The following is a 20,977-nucleotide window of genomic DNA, read 5'->3' on the forward strand; positions in this document are numbered from 1 at the left end:
TTTGGTAATTTTGCTATGTAATAATAGATAACAAATGCATCATGTGTTGCATGCAAAATTTAAAAGCCATTAAATTTAAGTTTCCTTCCCATTTTATCTCTAGCCAATCAGATCCCTTTCCCAGAGGAAAACCCTGTTACAACCATCAATTCAGATCATCAATCTGAAAGCACTTTAAATGTTTAAAAGACAATAAATAAAGTATTAATAGAATTATTCATACTAACATTCCCAGATTTATAAATGATACTAAGATTTTTGAGGAAGGCAAGAACAGGAATAATTACAGAATTATCTTACATGGGACTACATGGAAATAGCAGGAAAAGTGACAGATAAATGACAGATAAAGTGACAGATGAGCCCATATAAAAAGGGATATTTAGGGGCACTTGGGTGGCTCAGTTGGCTAAGTGTCCGACTTCAGCTCAGGTCACGATCTCGCAGTTCGTGGGTTTGAGCCCCACGTCGGGCTCTGTGCTGATAGCTCAGAGCCTGGAGCCTGTTTCAGATTCTGTGTCTCCCTCTCTCTCTGACCCACCCCGTTCATGCTCTATCTCTCTCTGTCTCAAAAATAAATAAACGTTAAATAAATAAATAAATAAATAGGGATATTTATATCTGGCAGAAATAACAAGTACATTTACAAAACTGTATCTAGTGAGCTATTGCTTATGACTAGGAAGAGATCCCAAAATCATTAACCACTTAACCTTAATATCATTGGTTCAGTGTCCTATGCTGACTGTAAATCAGAACATTATCAAGATGAGTGAAAACAAAACAAAAAGCATTGTATTGCATGGTTCAAAGCCATGTCTATGCATCTGACACTGACTGTACATGGAATACTGTTCATCACAACTCAAAAATGACTTGGTGTAGCCAGAAATGACAGGGTGGGAACTAGGATGAGAGTCTGACTCATATGCTTGAGTTAAAGAATAGACTAAAATAAGAAAGGCTTTTCATCTGGAACAGGTGTGAGCCCTTTTCTGTAAAGAGCCAAATACTAAATATTTTAGGCTTTGCAGGTTATATAGTCTCTGACCCAACAATTCAACTCTAATGTTGTAGCGCTATATAAATAAATGGGCATGGCTATATTCCAACAAGACTTTATTTACAAAAATAAACTTTGGTGGATTTGGTCCAAGAGTTTACTGGGCCCTTATCTAGAAAATTAAAACAAAGGATATCCAAGACAGCTGAAGTCTTTCACTTTGGCACCTGATTAAAAGACCCAGATGCCACGGCGCCTGGGTGGCTCAGTTGGTTGAGCATCCAACTTCAGCTCAGGTCATGATCTCATTGTTCCCAAGTTTGATCCCCGCGTCTGGCTCTGCTGACAGCTCAGAGCCTGGAGCCTGTTTCAGATTCTGTGTCTCCCTCTCCGTCTCTGCCCCATCCCCACTCGTGCTCTGTCTCTCCCTCTCTCAAAAATAAATAAACATTTAAAAAAATCTTTTAATAAAGAAATTTTTTTTTAATTTTTTTTCAACGTTTATTTATTTTTGGGACAGAGAGAGACAGAGCATGAACAGGGGAGAGGCAGAGAGAGAGGGAGACACAGAATCGGAAACAGGCTCCAGGCTCCGAGCCATCAGCCCAAAGCCTGACGCGGGGCTCGAACTCACGGACCGCGAGATCGTGACCTGGCTGAAGTCGGACGCTTAACCGACTGCGCCACCCAGGCGCCCCAAGAAATTTTTTTAAGAAGACCCAGATGCCAAGAAGAAATCCCCTAGCTCATAATGCCAATTCCAGTGCTGCGTTCTGAACACACTGATTTGACTACTATTGAAGACACTGGTTTTTATTTGAACCAAAACTTCTATTCTGATTTCCAATCTTAGTGATTTTCTGCCCATCCAGAACCTGAGTTGCCTTGGAGCTAAAATAAAGCCAGGTCAAGAATACCCCTTCTTTTCTGAATGCCCTGCCTTCTTACCATCCCTCCTCCAGCTTCTTGGGAGATTCCAGGACGAGGACAATAGTACCAGATTGGGAAATGTCATCCTTAATAGCCAAACAGATATACACAGTATATATTTTTAACTATATTGAGTGCAATCAATGTTTTTAAGCATTTGATACTAAATTATGTTGTTTCAAAGAAACTAAATGAATATTTATTAACCAATGTATAGAACTAGGCATTTTATATTTTTATACTAAAATTTGCTCCAAAAGTTATAAATTTTATTGATTTCTTAGCATTCTTTCCCAAATCTCTCAACTATGTATTATATGCTTTTATGTTTCATGGATTTTGTTAAAAAAAAAAAACAAACTCAAATCCTTTGTGTGAGAGAAAGATCTACACACAGATAGCCATGTGTTCACACATACCTGGTACAATGGGATAAAATTTAACTGATTTTATTTCCTGGTTCTTGTCTTCTGGCTTACATGGATAAAACTTGGAACACATGAGAGAATCATAAGAGATAAATCAGTTGCCCAATTTTACAAAAATACTATGAAGGTAAAATGTGTTGTAGGCAAATTAACTTCCTGTGTATAGGATTCTTATCCTTCTTCTTAAAAAGAAAAATAAAATTTTTTTCATTAATTTACGTCCCCAAAGATTATGAGATTTAAATGAAAGTGTGTCATTTTTAACCTTCTAAATTTAGAATGCCATCATCTCTGAGATACAAACTGCATTCTTAAGAGACCAACCTTGATGAAGCAAGATGTATGTTTGAAATCTTACTAGAGGTTAAGACACCGCAATTTTACTTGTGTCTGGACCAACTCCACATAAACAAAAATAAAATGAAACCCCAGTCTGAGATGCTTTGCCACTGTCTAAAAGCAGAAAAAGGCCCCTTGCCTGACCCCAGCCTCCACTTCCTCCCCAACCCAGACAAGTGGGTGTACCAGCTTTGCTGATACATTGTACATGACCTCTTTACTTCACTAAGAACTCTGGCTAACCCCCTGGCCAAGCTACGATCCACAGAACCAAAAGACTGTTATAAGTTGGGGAATATCAGTGAGATATACAGGACAGGGTCAAAACTGCAGCTTCCCACCATAAACAGTATCTAATGTAATCTATGTTTCCTCTAATTATGGTTATGTCCATATTAGGAACCATGGTGGAGTGCCTTAAAATTTTTCAAGTGCCTTAGAATTTACCACCCACAATATTTGATCTGGTAAAAGTCACCTAAGACTAAAATTAATCCAAAAACATACTCCCTCCAGGAAATAGAAGTCATCCAAAACCCTTAGAGAACATGACTTTAAATTTTCAAATATAACTAGGTAGGTTGATTTTAACTTCATCTCTACCTTCCCCTGTCTGGCCCCTGGTGAAAAGCAAAAGGTGCTCCGAAAAACAAATGGCCTAATTAAGAAATAAAAGTAAATGATGTTGTGTGAATAATGAGAAGTTGCAAGGTCAGTTTGTCATTTATTTGATGATAGCTTAGCCTCTTTCTTCTCAGAGGCAAGCTAATTTGACAATATTTAATGGAGTTTGTAGTCGAGATAAAGTCGAGATAATAGTCAACAGTCGATAATAGTCGAGATAAAGTCAGGTTCCCTGGTTACCAACATTTGATGCTATCCACAAAAATCTATACCAAAGCTAATTCTCTTTGGGTAAAAGTGAGAAAAACAAAAACAGAGGCCCAAGAGAAACCTGCTATCCAAATTACTTAAAATATCTATTGATACTCCCTCTGGAATTGAGATATACACCATCTCCTTCTGGAGTTAAGTGGTCACATCCTTATTGTATAAAATAATCAAATCAAATTTTAACATATTAGTAATGTAACATGGACTAATTTAGAGTTTTAGGAATGGGGAAGCAAAAATGAATGAAAAATTCTCCATATAGGTAGAAATTATACTACAAAAATTATATATATAAAGTTAGGGCATGATAATGTAAATCCAGTCTCAAGAGTTTAGTGGTCTGGAGCCTAGCTGCTAACATTCAAAAACTATGGGTTGATCATTATAATGGAATGGAAGGGGTTGCATTAATTAAGGTAAGACCTGCTATTGGAAGACATGTCAGGGACTTGAGGTCATAGAGCACATCGCTGTTTCATATAATATTTATGTCAGGGTTCCTGGTCACCAGACAGCTCAAGCTATCTCCTCCTTGGGTCTCTGCCCTCCAAAAATGCTTCATGGTCCTCTTCATTCAGCCAAAAGGTGAGGAGGCAGACTGTGGAGGAGGCACAATTAACATTTCAGGCACCATAGCCTGAAAGTAAAGCATGTCAGTTGGTTTATGCTCCATTGGCAAGAACTAGTCACATGGCCATGCCTAGATGCAAAGGAAGCTGAAAAACGTAGTTTCAACTGGGCAGCCGCTTCCCAGCAACTACTCTGAAGAAGATGAATTTTTGGTGTACAGCCAGCAATACCTGTCCCAATTATGGTAGGTGCTATAATGAATCGAAAGGTAGCAAGACATAAGGCTAGCTATGAAATTGTGCCTTTGAATTTTCCCTTTATCTAGGTATATGGTGACTGTTAAAATATGACAAGCAATTCACTCAAAGTTTAGCTAATGAAAACAACTAATATTTTAGGCCATTGTATGTAGTAAGCATGAAGCTAATGATACTAACCCATAATCACTAATCTGTGTGTTTTGAATTGGTGATTCGTAGCAGCATAAGACTAGCCAAGATGTATTGACATCCTCTGACACTGTATGGCTCATAATCATAGCATGACACTAGCTGGTTGGCATGCAGGTAAATAAAGCTCTGCATTTTTATTAGATTTGAGCCTTTAAGAAACAAAACTATTCACTCTCTTTATAAGATTTCTCACCAATATCATGGTAACTTAGAGCTTTCGCTGCATACTTGTTTGTTTTCAACCAAGTTTGGTCAAAGTTGGATGCTCATTCTTTTGATTCACATCTTAGAAGTTAGTCTCTAAACACCAGTTCCTCCTCCGTATTGCATCCCAGCATCCCGTAGAAAGCCTTTCCAACCTAGACAGGTGAAACTAGTCACTCCCTTCGCTGGGCCTCTACTGACCCTGGAAAATATATACTCAGGTTTTTGCAAGGAGTGAATGAAATCATGTATATAGATATGACCGCACAGTAATTGGCTTTCATTTAATTATCTGAAAAATTGAGATCCTAATACTGAATTCATGCAGTTGTTAGGAATATTGGATATAATGTGTATTTTAAAATCTAGATATTATAGGTTTCCCATGAAACATACAATTACTGCTACTATTGTTGTTGTTATTGTTATTATTTTGAATATTTTTCCTTTTCACAAGCAAAGGCAGAAGTTCTGGGCTCACTCTTTGTTATGATAGAAAAGGTAAATGCTGAGGGCATAATAATTATGAGGAAGTGTTTCTTAGGGTAAAAATAAGCAGTAGAAATTTGTTATGAGTGAATGGGTTAAAAGAGGACAAAATGTGATCACAAACTTTGATTTTAGATAACTCTTAGATGATTTCATCTCAAATTGAAATTAACAGGTTGTCTAGACCAGTCACATCTACAGATGCTTGGAAATGAAGAGGATGTGAGTGCGGGAAAGAAAAATCTAAAAACATCTCCAGATTATGGAGAAGCCTGATATTCTGGATCTGTTTGGCAACGAAATTGCCTCCTAAAACCACAGGCGGCATTTTCCAGGAAAGAAACAAGCCAACCTCTTCAGTCACTTTCTCTTCAATCTCCCACTCTCAGTGTAACAGAATCTGAAACAAATTCATGTGACCCACACTGAGAATACGCCTCAAGAAAACACATATTTGGGGAGGTAAGGATAAAAAATTCACAGAACCTTAAAGATTGAGTCATTAGAATCATTGGTTGGAAGTGATTGCCCTCTTAGAAAAAGTTTTATTTTTACTAACATTATTGTAAAATTGTTCTTAACTTTTTATCTATGATTTAAAATATAGGAAAAAAATACATGATAGTCTCCTTTAAAACATATTAAAGACTCTTCAACTTTCACCTGACTGCCAGTTTATTAGAGAAGCTTTGTGTCAAAATCTTCCCTTTCTGGTATTTCATCTGAACTTCTCTTACAATCTCAGTGTCGTCTCTATGTCTACAACTTGTTTTCTCTTCCTATTACAATGTCAATATTTTACTTCTCATGAATTTTAAAAAGATACATAAAATCACAGAATTTTAGAGCTGGAACTGACCTGAAAAAGAATCTAGATTAACTCTATCAAGAAACCTGAGACCCAGACAAGTTAAAGGTATAACAACCCCACAGATAAGGGGGGAAGATCCTGGCTCTTCAGATTCTGCAACGGTGTCTTTAAATGTGTATACGGTCCCTCCCTTATCCGCAAAAATAAACTCCAAGACCCCCAGCAGGTGCCTAAAACTGCGGATAGTACTGAAACCTATAAAAAGGCTATTTTTTCCTATACTTACATACCTATGATCAAAGTTTAATTTAATTACACACAGTAAGAAATTAATAACAATAATAATAAAATAGAACAATTATAATAAATACTGTCATAAAAGCTACGTGAATTGGTCTCTCTCAAAGTATCTCGTACTGTACTCACCCTTCTTGTGATGATGGGAGATGATAAAATGCCTATGAGATGAGATGAGGTACACGGGGGGAATGACGTAGCATTATGATGTAGAGTTAGGCTCGATTGACCTTCTGATGATTCGTCAAAAAGAGGCTTATCAGCCTACAGATGTTGTTGACAGCCGGTAATTGAAACTATGGAGGGGCACCTGGGTGGCTAAGTTGGTTGAGCCTCCGACTTCGGCTGGGGTCATGATCCCATGGCTTGTGGGTTCAGGCCCCTTGTCAGGCTCTGTGCTGACAGCTCAGAGCCTGGAGCCTGCTTCAGATTCTGTGTCTCCCTGTCTCTGCCCCTCTCCCACTCATGCTCTGTCTCTCTGTCGAGAATAAATAAACTTTAAAAAAAAAAATTAAAAAAAAAAAGAAACTGTGGAAAGAGAAACTGCAGATAAAGGGGGATTACTGTTCATATTTTTCTAAGAACCCAGCAGTTGTTCTAGCTCCTTAGAGTTGATGCTAAATGCAAGTATTATATGTAGCATCTATAGGATTAAGCATTATTATTTTATTATTATTATTATTATTTTAGAGAGACAGCACGAGCAGGGTGAGGGACGGGGGGGGAGGGGGAGAGACAGAGACAGAGAGAGAGAATCTTAAGCAGGCTCCATGCTCAGCACAGAGCCAGATGTGGGGTTCAATTCCATGCCCCTGGATCATGACCTGAGTCAAAATCAAGAGTTGGTGCTCAACTGACTGAGCCACCCAGGTGCCCCTTTGGGATTAAGCATTATATTAAAGGTGTGCCCCTTTGCTCACTTGTTCCTCAAACATTCACTGAGTTGCTAGCAGGAAATGGTGGATACAAACATAAGACCAAGCCCCTGCCTGGAGGGAGTTCACTTAGTGTAAGGAGACAAGCATGTAATGGCAATAAAGTATCATGAGCAGGGTGCATTAGGGGTACAAAAGTGGAAGTGGTTATTTCTATTCAGGTCAAAAAAGGCGTTATAGGGGATGCCTTGATGTTTAATGTGAATTAAGTCTGAAAAGAAAATACTTCACAAGCAGGTGTGGAGGGGACTAAAGAGATACTCTAGACATGGGTGCCGTGCAGTGTGAGCAAAGGTGTGGAAATTTATACCTAGCATAGTACTTTAGGGGCTCCAATGGGTTCTGTGTGCTTGTTGCATGGAGTATAAGGAAGGGAGTCAGTGAAAGATAAGGCTGTAGAGGCAGGAGAACGCCAGTCCTCAGAGGACCTCATGGTCTGTAAAAAATAGCATTCACCTGGCTGGCCCTCTTTGTAGTTTTTTAACTATAGGAATCTTGCCTGTAGTTAGGTGTAATCCATTCTGCCTGATAGTGACTTCTAATAGGACCTAGAAGAGATGTTCAACTTGGGACTTTAAAAAGGCAACAGATGGGGCATCTGAGTGGCTCAGTTGGTTAGTCGGTTAAGAATCGGACTCATGATTTCAGCTCAGCTCATGATCTCACCGTTTGTGAGTTTGAGCTCTGTATCAAACTCTGTCTGCGCTGACAGTGCTGAGCCTGCTTGGGATTCTCTGTCTCCCTCTCTATCTCTGCCCTTCCCCTGCTCACATTCCCTCCCTCTCTCCCAAAAATAAACAAATAGACATTTTAAAAAAGGCAACAGAAAATAATCAGGAATGACTCAATTTACATGAGAATTATATATTTTTTACAATAGAGTTTTTTTTTCCATTCACTGAATAAATATTTGTTGGCACAAAACTATGGGATGACATATGGATTTTCATTTTATTATAGAATTCAAACATTAAAGGACCATATTTTAATTACTAATTATTTTAAATTATATTTTTAAACCATAAATGTTATGCCATGGAATAGAAACATCAGTGTGAGCTCTTCCTTAATAGGAATTGGCAAAACAAACAAAAGAAAAAACCTTAGTCAGGTGTGGCTAGAAAAATAACTGATTTGACTCCTTTTTTTTTAAGTATTATTTATTGGGGGGGGGAGAAGAGAGATAAGGGGAGCTTATCTGACAGCTTATCTGTGCTGACAGCAGAGAGCCTGAGGTGGGGCTTGAACCCAAGAACTGTGAGATCATGACCTGAGCCGAAGTCGGATGCTCAACTGACTGAGCCACCCAGGTGCCCCTTAACTGCTTTTTTTGTTGTCCAGCTTTTGTCCTATTTCTTCAGATTTTCTTCTTCTGTTCTATTTTAAAATGGTCACTTTTTCATATTAACCTTAAAATGGATTTTCTACCAAAGCTTACTCAAATACCTTACTTTAAATAAAAATTTTCATAAACCGATTTCAAAGAATGCTTTTCTCCCCTCACATTCATTCTGCAGAATGCTAATTACTGGTTGCTAATTGTGGCAAAATGCATCTTCCATACCAACAGGAACCTAAGCTGCTAGACTTTTTATTTGTACATTTCTGCAGCTTTGTCCCCAGCCCTCTTTGGGTCCTCTCTAACTACAAGCTTCTATATTGTTCCCCATACTGCTGCAGGTATAGCCTTCAATGCTGCTGTGATTGAGGTTGGCTGGAAAGAGAGACTTCCTGTTTGAGACCAATCCCAAAATACCCATCCTATTCTAGTGTAGACACAGGGTCTCCAACATATGACTTCCCTAGCCACGGTCCCACTGAGTTTACTATTTAACCTCACTCCCTTAATCTCATTGGCTAAACAAGTTCCAAATTTTTTAGTTGATTCTCATGAATAAAAGTCTCCATGAGGCTCCATGAGGGTAATAATGGTGTCTTTTTAAGAAAAAAAAAATCAATAATTTAAGTCCACTTTAAACACTGTATCATTTAGGGGCGCCTAGGTGGCTCAGTTAGTTGAGTATACGACTTTGGCTCAGGCAGGACCTCATGTTCTATGGGTTCAAGTCCCATGTTGGGCTCTGAGCTGACAGGCTCAGAGCCCGGAGCCTGTTTCATATTCTGTGTCTCCCTCTCTCTCTCTCAAAATAATAAACACTAAAAAAAATTTAAAGAATGTATCACTTAAAGAGTATTAGAATGCCCTCAGAGTCTGTGATAACACTTTAACAGAAAAACACTATCTGATTGGTGAGTATTGGCAAATATTAGATAACAGTATACGATATACTATGAATGCAAGCATAGTGCATTGAATTGAGAAGCACAAACTATGTGCTCAGAATTTATTAAGGATGGAGACTTGAATAGTTAATCACTAACAACTTATTGATGTTTATTTACTCTATAACAATTCTGTGCATCTAAAATGAAAATTTTTCTTTTGTTTTAAGTGAAACTAACGTTTGACAATAGTGAGACCACTTTTTCAGGAGCTGAATTTCGTTATTTAAGTTATTGAGCAATGGGCTAAAAGTTTTATGATGTTTGTTTCTTATATTTATGAAATGTTTTCATTTCATATCTGAACTTAAAAATAGCTTCCTCTTATCTTCCACCCTTGTGTCCTCTCCTCTAGTAAATAATGCCCCTCTTCCTTAGACTAAAAATGATGAATATTGTGGCTACAGTTCCCAACTTCTCTATGACAGATTAATGATGGTACCAAGATATCAGATTTTTATTTGAACATTGATTCAGGGGGAAAAAAAATATTTGCAGAGCTGAAAATTTTTAAATAGTTGATTATACCTTCTAAGAATATAATTAGAAATATCCAAATAAGCTGGAAGTCAGTATTAAAAAATTCCACAAAACAGTGACATCTGGACACTTAAATTTTCCCATTATATGGGAATTTTCATGTAATTCAAGAAAAAAATATCACGTTCTTTATATGTTCCTCTTATAGTCTTTATATGTCCTCTTATAGTGTCTATATCTTAAAATCACAAATCACTGTCTACATTCCAGTTTAACAACTAAAGTTTTTCCTTTCCACATACAAGATTTACAAGGAATTTGACCAACTTGACCTTTTGATTCTAACAACCAGGCATTAACCTAATCAAGAACGGAAATAGATAAAGCCTACAGATCAAGCCTCGCTGACCTCAATCATTTAACATGTTAATTCTGATAGTTGAAAAATCTTATTCAGAAAAAATAAGCATCAGCAGCATGTTTAATTGCAAAAAGCAAGAAGAACGAGCCTCTTCAAAAGTCGGAATGGCACACCATCCACTTCATACTTCACCTCCATTACAAACCACTTTATCTTCTCATCTCTGGAGCATCCCAGACGCATTCTTTAACTGTGAATTCACTAGTCTTTCCTCGGAATCAGTAACCTTTTGAGTGAGTGTGGGAAGTGGGGAAGGAGACAATAGTGTCTACCTGGGGCTGCAGAAAGCAATGACAGAGCAGAACAGGAATGCTTCAGTTCTCTTGGCCTCTGTGTTCCTGGTTATTGTGTCGCAGAGCATTGTTGGGAAATATTTTCTCGTCTGGCATTCCAAGAAATGGAAGGCCCCACAGCTGTTTTATAGTTCTGTCATTAAATACGGGAATGTCCTAGCCAGCCAGAATAAGAAAACTGATAGAACCAGATTTGTGGTCTGAAATCCCTTTTAGAAACGCCATCGTGTGGCACTTTGGAGCAATGACCGGAAGAGTCCTGTGGTGGGTCATATGGTTCATCTCAACCTGGCTAGTCTCCAGCGAAATCTATTCCTATAACTCTCTAAGTTCATATTAAATCATCCCCGTGGGCAGAGAGTAAACCATGGTGAAATCTGTGGAAATCTTGTTGTTTTTAGAATTTGTGAACTTCCCCTCACAAAATTGACAATATGACAAATTTATGTGTGTAATATGTTTAAAGGGAAAAAACAATTTTTAAAAGCAGGAATAAGAAGTCTATTTTGAAACTTTATAAGCTGTGTGCTTTATATTTTATAGAGATAGCTGCCAGCTGAATTATTAAAATGTGTGATTAGAGCCCACAAATCAATAATATCAATTCATTTGGGAGACATCCAAAATAGACATACCCTCCCCCCCACCAAATGTCCACAAAACCTATGGATTATGGTTATACTAATAACACTGCAAGAAAGTACTTAATCCATATTTATATTAAAAGCAGCATTTAGTAAATAAGAGCTGATACCTTAGATAGAACTAATAATAAAAAGGACCATTTATCATTAATATCATTTCACACATAATTCTTACAGTGGAGGTGTGAGATAAATGAATAGTGCAATCCCCATTTCACAAGGGAGAAAGGCAGATGAAGTAGTTAAGTAATCTCAAAGCAATATTAAATATTTAAAATGGACTCAAAGCTTTGCTACCTCTCATTTCTGTTCCAATATTCAAGCTTCATCTGTAATTCTCTTTCATTTAAACACCTTTTAAATACCCACCCAGTAAAGTTTTTTTTTAATATAAAAAATGTTTTTAATTTTATTAAGTAACCGACTTTATACATCCTGGGAGAAAAACTAGAAAAAGATAATTCATAAGTCAACCCATTCCTGTAGAGATGTGCAAATTACCCTATTGATGTACACAGTTTAAAGACCTTACATCTAGCCTCATTCTAATAACTGATTCCACTTAAAGACATTAAAATCATGACTCCTTGCTCTTCCTAAACATTTCAGTAATAGTTAACACACAAAGTGTTTAAAATATGCATATAATATGTGACAAGCATTGTTAGTTTTACACATACTAATTCATTTAAACTTCTCAAAACCCCCATGAGCTAGGTAATAGTGTGTGCATGTGACAGATGAAGAAACAAATCCCGGAGGCTAAGTGATCTGCCCAAGGCCAAACAGCTAACTGGTGGCAGGGGGCAGTTAAAGCCACACTCTGGCCCCAGAAGCAGCATTCTCAAGCAGTAACACTGCTCCCAGTCAGAAACTGCCTTACTTCTGTAGCATATAGAGTAAATTACCATTCCTCTATTTTATCTACTGAATTATGAGATTCGTCACCTCCAAACAATTCAAACAGTGCGACAAAAATTCACGTCCTTGAAAGGTCATTGTGAATCCAACTTAATGGGTATAGATTTCTAAACATAGTTTTTAATGTTATTAATGTCATTTGTCTAAATGACAAGTTGTGACATACTTGAAATCACAGAACCGAGCTTGAGTACTGAAGGATGGAAGGAGCCTCTCTGAACTTTTCGTACACCTCAACAGTAGCCTTGCAGCTGTTAAACAAGTATAATTGTGAGGCACATGTGGTTGTATATATTACCTTAATCTGTTGTTTACCCCAAAAGAAACAAAAATCTATTCCATTTCATTTTATTTAGGACTGATTCATATTAATAATTTTTCTTCTAATTTAGAAATGATAAAACTCTTTAAAAGAACTAGTCATTCCTCCCCACTTTTTTAGAGGACCCCTCAATGCCCTTCCACGACGCTGAATGACAATCCCATAAATGAAAAATCTAGTTAATGATATTGTACGTCAGTAATGTTTTAACTGCAGAGTAGTTTGTGTGTTTGTTTCTTTGTTTTTCTAACCACAAAACCAGAGGGGGAAGTGTGGGAGCAAGTGGGTGGGGCAGTGGCAAAAAAACCTCATGACACATTTCTCCGCCTCCCTGTGTTGGTGGAGAATGTCTGGAGCAGCATTTAAATTCTGGGAGGTCCTGGCTGTCAGCAGCAAGAAGAGAAGGCCAGGACTGCCACACTGTCCGGGACCGGGCTCTCTTCTCAGCAGCCACAGACCAAGGTAAGCCCGCAGTGCACTGTCCTATATACTCAGCTTCGTTTCAGGGCGAAGGGCAAGTGGTAAGGAAGAGTTTAACTGTAAAGCTGTTATGCAGACTTGTTCTTGTCTTTTCATTGAGCATGCCAGATACATTACAGATTTCCTGGAGGAAAGGTGACTGGCTGTTTTGAAAGCCAGTCGTATATATAACTCAGAAGCACTTTGAATCCTCAAAAGAACTAACACTATTTCTTCCAATCAGAAAAAAATAAACATTCTATGCCCCTTTCAAATGATTACATATACATTAGTTTTAATGGATAGATGGTTGTGGAAGCATTTAAAAGGAAAAGGATCTTTAGTGGTAATGTAAGCTAATAATAATGCTATTTTTTGATGATTTAATGTATCCATCCTATTTTCAAGGGGGAAAAAAAACCTCCCTGAATATTTTACTTCTGTATTTAGCCGTTAAATTTTTCACCAAAATACTTGTATGACACTATGTAGACTTGTTATCATGAATAGAAAAGCTGTTGACTGTTTTCAGTGTTTTGTTTTTTGTTTCAAATTTCTAGAATGTCTTTCTTAAATAACTGAGTTTTGAGATGGCTTCATTCTACCTAAGTAGTATCTTTTTAATAATTTAAGAATCACATTTAACATGCATGCTTGAAAAATGGAGAAAGCAAGTTTCTTTCTGTAGTGTTATGTTCTTTTTGTGTTTTTCTTCTCTAAGAAATGAGTATACTAACACTAGCTTATTATTTTAATTAAATTACTAATGATCTGTTTGTAGGTTTAGACAGCTGGAGATATCAGGTAGTATTAGTATAATCCCTGGAACTCTAAATTTTAAAGTTAAATATAGACTCGTAACATTCCTCTCTCCCTTACCTAATAGTGAGAGATGGAGAATAGAGGTGGCATTACAAATATTAACTCAAAAGACCATAGTGAATGAAACAAAAGTTTTCTCCAAAAGGAAGAAAATGTTCTACAAAAAATATATTTTATTTGTAATTATTTTGTAATGTGGTAGCAAACAAAGGTATCACCGTTTTACCCTACAAAGAGATTAAATATTCCTTACAAAATGTTTTGCAGGAAAAATAACCATGAGAATTGCAGTGATTTGCTTTTGCCTCTTGGGCATTGCCTACGCCATTCCAGTGAGTACAGCTGAATCTAAAGGAAATTTCTCAAAATACATGAATTGTGTGCTCCCATGTGCTAAGAACACATTCACATTGTAATCTTTCTTCATCTTTTCTGTTTCAAAGATTAAACAGACTGATTCTGGGAGCTCGGAGGAAAAGCAGGTAAGCATCTTTTAGGTTTATCATGTCCTTAAATTACTTATGCAGTTGTACAGGAGGCACCACAAACATATTTGTTGCCATTTTACTTATTTTCATAGTCATGCTGTTAATTGGTAAGTACTGACTGCCTGCTTTCAACCTAGGCCAGTACTAAGTACAGTTACAGATGGTCCTCAACTTATGATGGTTCAATTTACAAGTTTTCAACTTTATGACGGTGAGAAAGCCATATGCATTTAGTAAAAACCATACTTCAAATTTTGAATTTTGACCTTTTTCTAGGCTAACAATACATGGTACAATATTCCCTTGTGATGCTGGGCAGTGGTAGTGAACTGCAGCCTTCAGCCGGCTACATGATTACGAGGCTAATCACCAATATGCTTTCAACCATTCTGCACCAATACAACTATTCCGTTTTTCACTTTCAGTACAGTACTCAATACATCACATGAGATATTCAACGCTTCATTATAAAATAGGCTTTGTGCTAAATGCTTTTACCCAACTGCAGGCTATGTAACCATTCTGAGCAGTTGAAGGTAGGCTAGGCTAAGTTATGACACTCGGTAGGTTAGGTGTATTCAATGCATCTCTGTATGACCCACCATATTTCAACCTGCAATGGGTTTATTGGGACATAGCCCTTTTGCAAGTTAAGAAAGAGTTGGATAGGTTTTAGTAAGTATATGCTCTTAACATCAAATTAGATTTTTTTTATATAATAAAATAATGCTCTAGGCCATTATCACTTATGTAAGATGAATTCTATGAAGTCATGTGACTTTCTTTCCATGAGTCAACATACCATGCTAGACGTAGAAAACTCCACCCTTTAGTAAGTTTAAAATTTGTCTCATATACTGGATAGTTTGTGTGACTCTAATATTCAAAATATCTTCTAAGATATTTGCTAAGAAGCCCATTATAAAAAGAAAGTCGTTTACACTGTTTAGATCTTGTCAGCTGACTTTAGATAACAATTCTCTACCCAAACAGAAGACCAAATCAAACCCTTTATTATAGCTTTTTGACCAGCACCATAGATGTATGTGCCTCTCCAAAACAGGTGAAACTGTGCCAGCCAAACAACAAATGGGCATTGTCCTGAGGAGCTCAGACAAAAAGGCACAGAGCTCAATGCCAGATGAACAGAATAAAGGCCGTAGAGAGTTGCCTGGGGTCACTGAGAATAGATTGCTTAATGAAGACATTTAGAGAAATATTGCTGTATGCACATTTGGGTGTGCAAGTAGGTGTTATAGGCATGTCCAATTGATTTAAGAAAACAAGTAGTGAATTACAATAATAAGCCAGAAAAATTAACATTTCCAGAAAAGATAAAGGTCACACTATTTGAGGCAAGAATTAGTGCTTTTAAGAGAACAAATATGGTACATGAAGCTGTGACAGTACAAATTACTAAATGTCAGGGGATTCAAACTTCCAGAATCCTAGAACCTTAGAACTAGTAGGAAATATGGGAAAGTTAATAGGAAACACCTCTGGAGAGGAACACTGGTTATTTGTGAGTGTTAGGACTATTAGGGGGTTTAGTCTCCTTACTTTGTTCATCTATATTGTCTCCATATTACCTTGTTTTAAATCATAAATTGAACTTATAAATACATTCTCTATGAGCCCATATTACATGTCTCATCAGGAAATATATATATTAATTATTAATTATATGTAAGTTCTAACATATTTGTATATAATCTTTATATACATATTTGTATATAATCTTTCCAAGAGGGAAACTTGAACTCATCTAGACCGGTAGTTTTCATATCGTTTTTAGGCAAGGAACCCCTTCTTTCAGCAAATGCTTTGAGAGAAGCCCACTGTGAATCTGCTCTGGTTAGAGCCAGCCGGCCTTGGGGAAACCCCAAGTGCCCCTGACTGGCTGCCTCCCCGCCCCTCCCCCACTCGGTGGCTGGCTGTGAAAGGGACTCTGTGGAACCACCAGGATTCTCATTCTCAATGACAGGGATGTGAAGGGATTGGCTCTGGGTGATACAGCCCATCAGATGACACTTATTCAGAGCAACTTCCGTTCCTCTGCACTAGGATAATCATTTTCCAGATAAATAACTTGGCTAGAGGAAAAACCATTCATGTCTCTGGCACCTTAGAGCAACAGAACTGTGTGATGATGTTAATATTCTATTTCTGCACCGTCCACTCAGAGAGCAGCTAGACACATGTGGCTATTGAATGAAAAATGTAGCTAGTGCAACTGAGGAACTGAATTTTTATTTTACTTAATTTTAATTAAATAACCACATGTTATATAGCTGGAGGATACCATATCAGACAGCACAGCCTTAGAGAGTTCCCCCTTGTTCCATAGAGGAAACAATGAAGATCACCACTAATTAAGGAACTTCTGCTTTAGCTGTGCTTTATCTGAGAGGAAATTTCAGCTAGCAAGCACAGGACTGCGCAGTATTCAGTATGCACAGAATGCATCAGTGCAAAGAGCCAGTTTGCCTGGATTTGAACCCTGGCTCTGCCACTTTCTACCACTAACCTTCCTTGTGGTTGAGTTTCTCCTGATCTGTAAAATGGGAATAATAATGATACTCATTTCACAGGGTGTTGAGAGGATTAAATGAATAAATATTTGTAAATCACTTTGAAAGAGTGCCTGGCCCACAGTAAGTGCTATGTAAGAGTATATTAAATGAATCTCGGGACACCTGGGTGGCTCAGTTGGTTGGGCATTTGACTTTGGCTCAGGTCATGATCTCGCGGTTCGTGGGTTCCGGCCCCTCGTCGAGCTCTGTGCTGACACCTCAGAGCCTGCTTCAGATTCTGTGTTCCCCTCTCTTTCTGCCCCTCCCCAGCTTGGACTCTCTCTCTCTCTCTCAAAAATAAATAAACACTAAAAAAAATTTTTTTTAAAGAGTATATTAAATGAATCTGCAATGCAAATAAATGCTAAAAGAGGTATCTAAAGCTCTGGTTGACCATATACATGCATATTATTCTTATCCATCAAGGTCAGTGAAGTGTAGTTGTTTTTTTCAGCTTATCTCTTAGAGATCCTTTATGTTTCTTTTTTTAATAATGACAAATATGCAACATTTTTTGTAGCTTTACAACAAATACCCAGGTGCTGTAGCTACATGGCCAAAGCCTGACCCATCTCAGAAGCAGACTTTCCTAGCACTACAGGTATTTTTAATTTTAACTAATTGTAAAAATTAAATTTTTCACAATTAGAAAACAGCAACAAGAAGTAGCCATCATGCAGGCCATTTGGGCCAGTTAAATGGAGCCTTCCGGCCCTTGGGTACATGTGAGCTTCGGCTAGCAATTGATCTGGTCAAGTGGCTTCCTCCCACTTTAAGCCACCCACTTTTGAGGCTGAAAACTGAGAACTGCTTGGGACAGCAAAGGCTGACTGTTGAATTAAAATGTTAGGCACGTTTGATGTTCACTGCCTGATATGTGTCCCTCCTTCTTCAGAATGCTGTGCTCTCTGAAGAAACTGATGACTTCAAACAAAAGGTAAGTTCTCACCTCGAATCAGAGGCTGACCATGCCTTAGAGAGATGAAAGAAGCCACTCTTCCTCTGAATGACATTGCCCAGGTTCAAGTCTGACAAGATTCTGTTAGCAAATTTCCCAGTAAATTGCCAATCTAAAACTTGCTCAGAAGAAAAACACGTATTTACCAAATGGCAGAAATATCGGATTTCTTCAGATAAGTTTAGGGTGGCAGGAAGTGTTTGCCAATGTCTGTTATTTGAAATACTAAGCCTCTTAACATTTTATTTAAGGTATTTTGAAGATGTTTTTTCCAATATCTGATAAGCACCTAATTAATGCCTATGAAAGCCAAGATTTTGTCTCTAGGAACATTACTGTTCCTAACATAACTGTTTATGTGAGAACTATTCTTTTTATTAGGACTATTAATATATTTGCAAAACAGAGAGATAAGTTAAATTTGTTTTCCTTAAGATCTGTTTGAATATGTTAAGAATCTCTAATTAGGAAAGCTACATAAATAACCCAGTATATTTGCGAATCAGAAGTTTAATAGACATTAACTGGTTAATTTAATTGACAGCTTTGAGCTGCAATTTATCCACCTTTTGTTTATCCATGCTAATAAGGAGGTGGTTTTAGGTTTCGGTGCATGCATTAACATATGGGTGCTCCAATATCCTGAGAATTCTTATTTCAAATAGAACAAATAACCTCACAATTATGTATCTGTATTTATTTCATCATTGAATTTGGTCAGTTAAATAATATCTAATATGAACGAGGAAAAGCAATGTTATTAATTTAAATGTCATACTCACATATATTGCTTGAAATTGTCTATGAAAATAATTGTTTATGGAAAATCAAGCAACACACCTCAAATTATGATTCCACTATCCTTGTGTTAAAACAAAATTGGAAGATACTCACATTTGCTCCTAAAAGTCACTGAGTACATTGTTCTGAATGCAAAGATTCTGAAAACAAAATAGTTTGAAAGACACTGTAAAGACTAAGGGAAAATAAAAACCTTTACCCGAATTTTTCTGGCCATCTTGATTTTTAGACCCTTGCAAGTAAGTCCAATGAAAGCCATGATGTGGATGATGAAGATGATGAAGACGATGTAGATAGCCAGGACTCCGTTGATTCCCATGACACAGATGACGACTCTAACCAGTCTGATGAATCTGATGAACTGGTCACTGACTTTCCCACCGATGTTCCAGCAACCCAATTTTTCACCCCAGCTGTCCCCACAAGAGACTCATATGATGGCCGAGGTGATAGTGTGGCTTATGGACTGAGGTCCAAATCTAAGAAGTCCCACAGATATGAAGACCAGGTAAATCCTTTAACAGACACATCAGATATTTATGATTAGAGCCCAGTTCTAGGAACTCCAGCTGTGCATATGCACATTCATTCATTCAGTTAGCATTATTAATTTATGACTCTAGAACACAAATATTTTTCCCATTGGTGATTTTATGTTTAAGGCCATGCTTATTTCTCCCTAATTTTGCCTCTCAATCACAATGCTCTTTTTCCAAATCCTGGCTATAAAGCATTTATTCTATTCACTTTTTTAGATTAAAGGAAAAAAAAACTTTGGAAAACAGCAATTATCTTCACAATATAATGGTCATGTTTTGAAGCTAAATACCTAAGATGAATTGGAGAGTGGCAAATGACACTAAATGTGTAGTGGAAGAATCTGTATTTGACACATAGCCTTGCCATTTACTATTCATTTTACTTTTTAACTTTCAATTCATTTTCCCTTTATGTAAAACAGGGATAATGAGACCTAATTCATAGTCTTCATCATATGCATAATTGATGTACCTGTTAAATTAAAGGAGATGAATATGTGAAAAGGCTTGGCAAAATGCAAAGTAACATGCTAGTCCCGGTTTTTGCTTTGGCCAAATTTAGACAATTTTCAGTATAAATTGGCCTAAAAGTTAGGAAGCAGAATTACAACGCGCCCATCCCTGACTATTCATTTCATCTTTCTTCCATTTGTTCTGTGATTCAGTATCCTGATTCTACAGAGGAGGACTTCACATCACTTGTGAAAAGTCAGAGTATGGAAGATGACTTCAATGCCGTCCTCCTTTCCCACACCGTGCGGCGGTCTGCTGACAGGGACAGCCATGTGAAGGACAGTCAGGAAACGAGTCAGGTGGATGACCACAGTATGGAAACCAAGAGCCGCAAGCACTCCAAAGAGTATAAGCTGAAGGCAAGTGATGAGAACAATAAGCATTCCCATGAGATTGGTAGTCAGGAAAGTTCTGATGTCAGCAGTGAGCTTGTTGGCCAAACAGTTCAAAGCAATGAAAAGGAGCTAGTCCAACACCCTGAGAGTGAGGAACAAGATAAACACCTGAAATTTCGCGTTTCTCATGAATTAGATAGTGCATCTTCTGAGGTCAATTAAAAGGAGAAAATGCAGTTTCTTACTCTGCTTTTAGTAAAAAGAAGAAAAATACATGATAGCAAGATGGGAGACAATATGAAATGCTTATTTCTCAGCTTAGTTGGTGAATGTATATGTATATGGATCTGGAAATAGATACTATTTTTGATCATTAGTTTAGTGTGTCGCTTCATGGTAACATCCTTGTAAACTAAAGCTCCAGGGTTTGGTCTATGTTCTTTCCATGTAAGAAATGCAAACTATCACCGCATTTTAATGTTTGCTATTCTTTTATGAATGGAAATTTATGTAGAAGCAAACAAAATACTTTTACACACTTATAAAAGAGAATATAAAATTTTATGTCACTATAATCTTTTGTTTTTTAAATTAGTGTACATTTGGTTGTGATTATTTTTTGTGTGTGTGAATAAATCTTATACCTCAAGTATAATGAGAGTTTGGTGGTATCTGTGGCTTTTCTCCCCCCCCCCAGCTTTATTGACATAAAAATGACATATAACATTGTGTAAGTTTAAGGTGTACCACGTGATGATTTGATGCACTTATAT

General features: G+C 37.3%; 1 protein-coding gene across 2 annotated transcripts; it reads left to right on the top strand.

Annotated features, from left to right (window-relative positions):
- The first annotated feature begins 13,056 nt into the window (after positions 1–13,056).
- Positions 13,057–20,810, top strand: SPP1 (secreted phosphoprotein 1). 2 transcript variants are annotated; one of them, XM_047091164.1, is made up of 7 exons: positions 13,057–13,178; positions 14,265–14,329; positions 14,441–14,479; positions 17,579–17,659; positions 17,954–17,995; positions 19,047–19,325; positions 20,022–20,810. In XM_047091164.1, exons 2-7 carry the CDS (start codon positions 14,276–14,278, stop codon positions 20,424–20,426), a joined length of 900 nt encoding a protein of 299 aa, XP_046947120.1. In that variant the 5' UTR covers positions 13,057–13,178; positions 14,265–14,275; the 3' UTR covers positions 20,427–20,810. The 2 variants fall into 2 exon arrangements, with proteins under 2 accessions (XP_046947120.1, XP_046947121.1); XM_047091165.1 differs by lacking the exon at positions 17,579–17,659.
- The last annotated feature ends 167 nt before the right edge of the window (positions 20,811–20,977 follow it).

The sequence above is a fragment of the Lynx rufus genome, unplaced genomic scaffold (assembly GCF_022079265.1).
Source record: "Lynx rufus isolate CCGP_SWC_20201006 ecotype Redwood Valley unplaced genomic scaffold, mLynRuf1.p SCAF_3, whole genome shotgun sequence".
Taxonomy (NCBI): domain Eukaryota; kingdom Metazoa; phylum Chordata; class Mammalia; order Carnivora; family Felidae; genus Lynx; species Lynx rufus.

Excerpts from the sequence above, each read along its gene's own strand:
- SPP1 (XM_047091164.1), top strand. The coding sequence starts at position 14,276 with ATGAGAATTGCAGTGATTTGCTTTTGCCTCTTGGGCATTGCCTACGCC. Across the intron at positions 17,660-17,953 it reads AGACTTTCCTAGCACTACAG|AATGCTGTGCTCTCTGAAGA; the intron begins GTATTTTTAATT and ends CTCCTTCTTCAG. Across the intron at positions 17,996-19,046 it reads CTGATGACTTCAAACAAAAG|ACCCTTGCAAGTAAGTCCAA; the intron begins GTAAGTTCTCAC and ends CTTGATTTTTAG.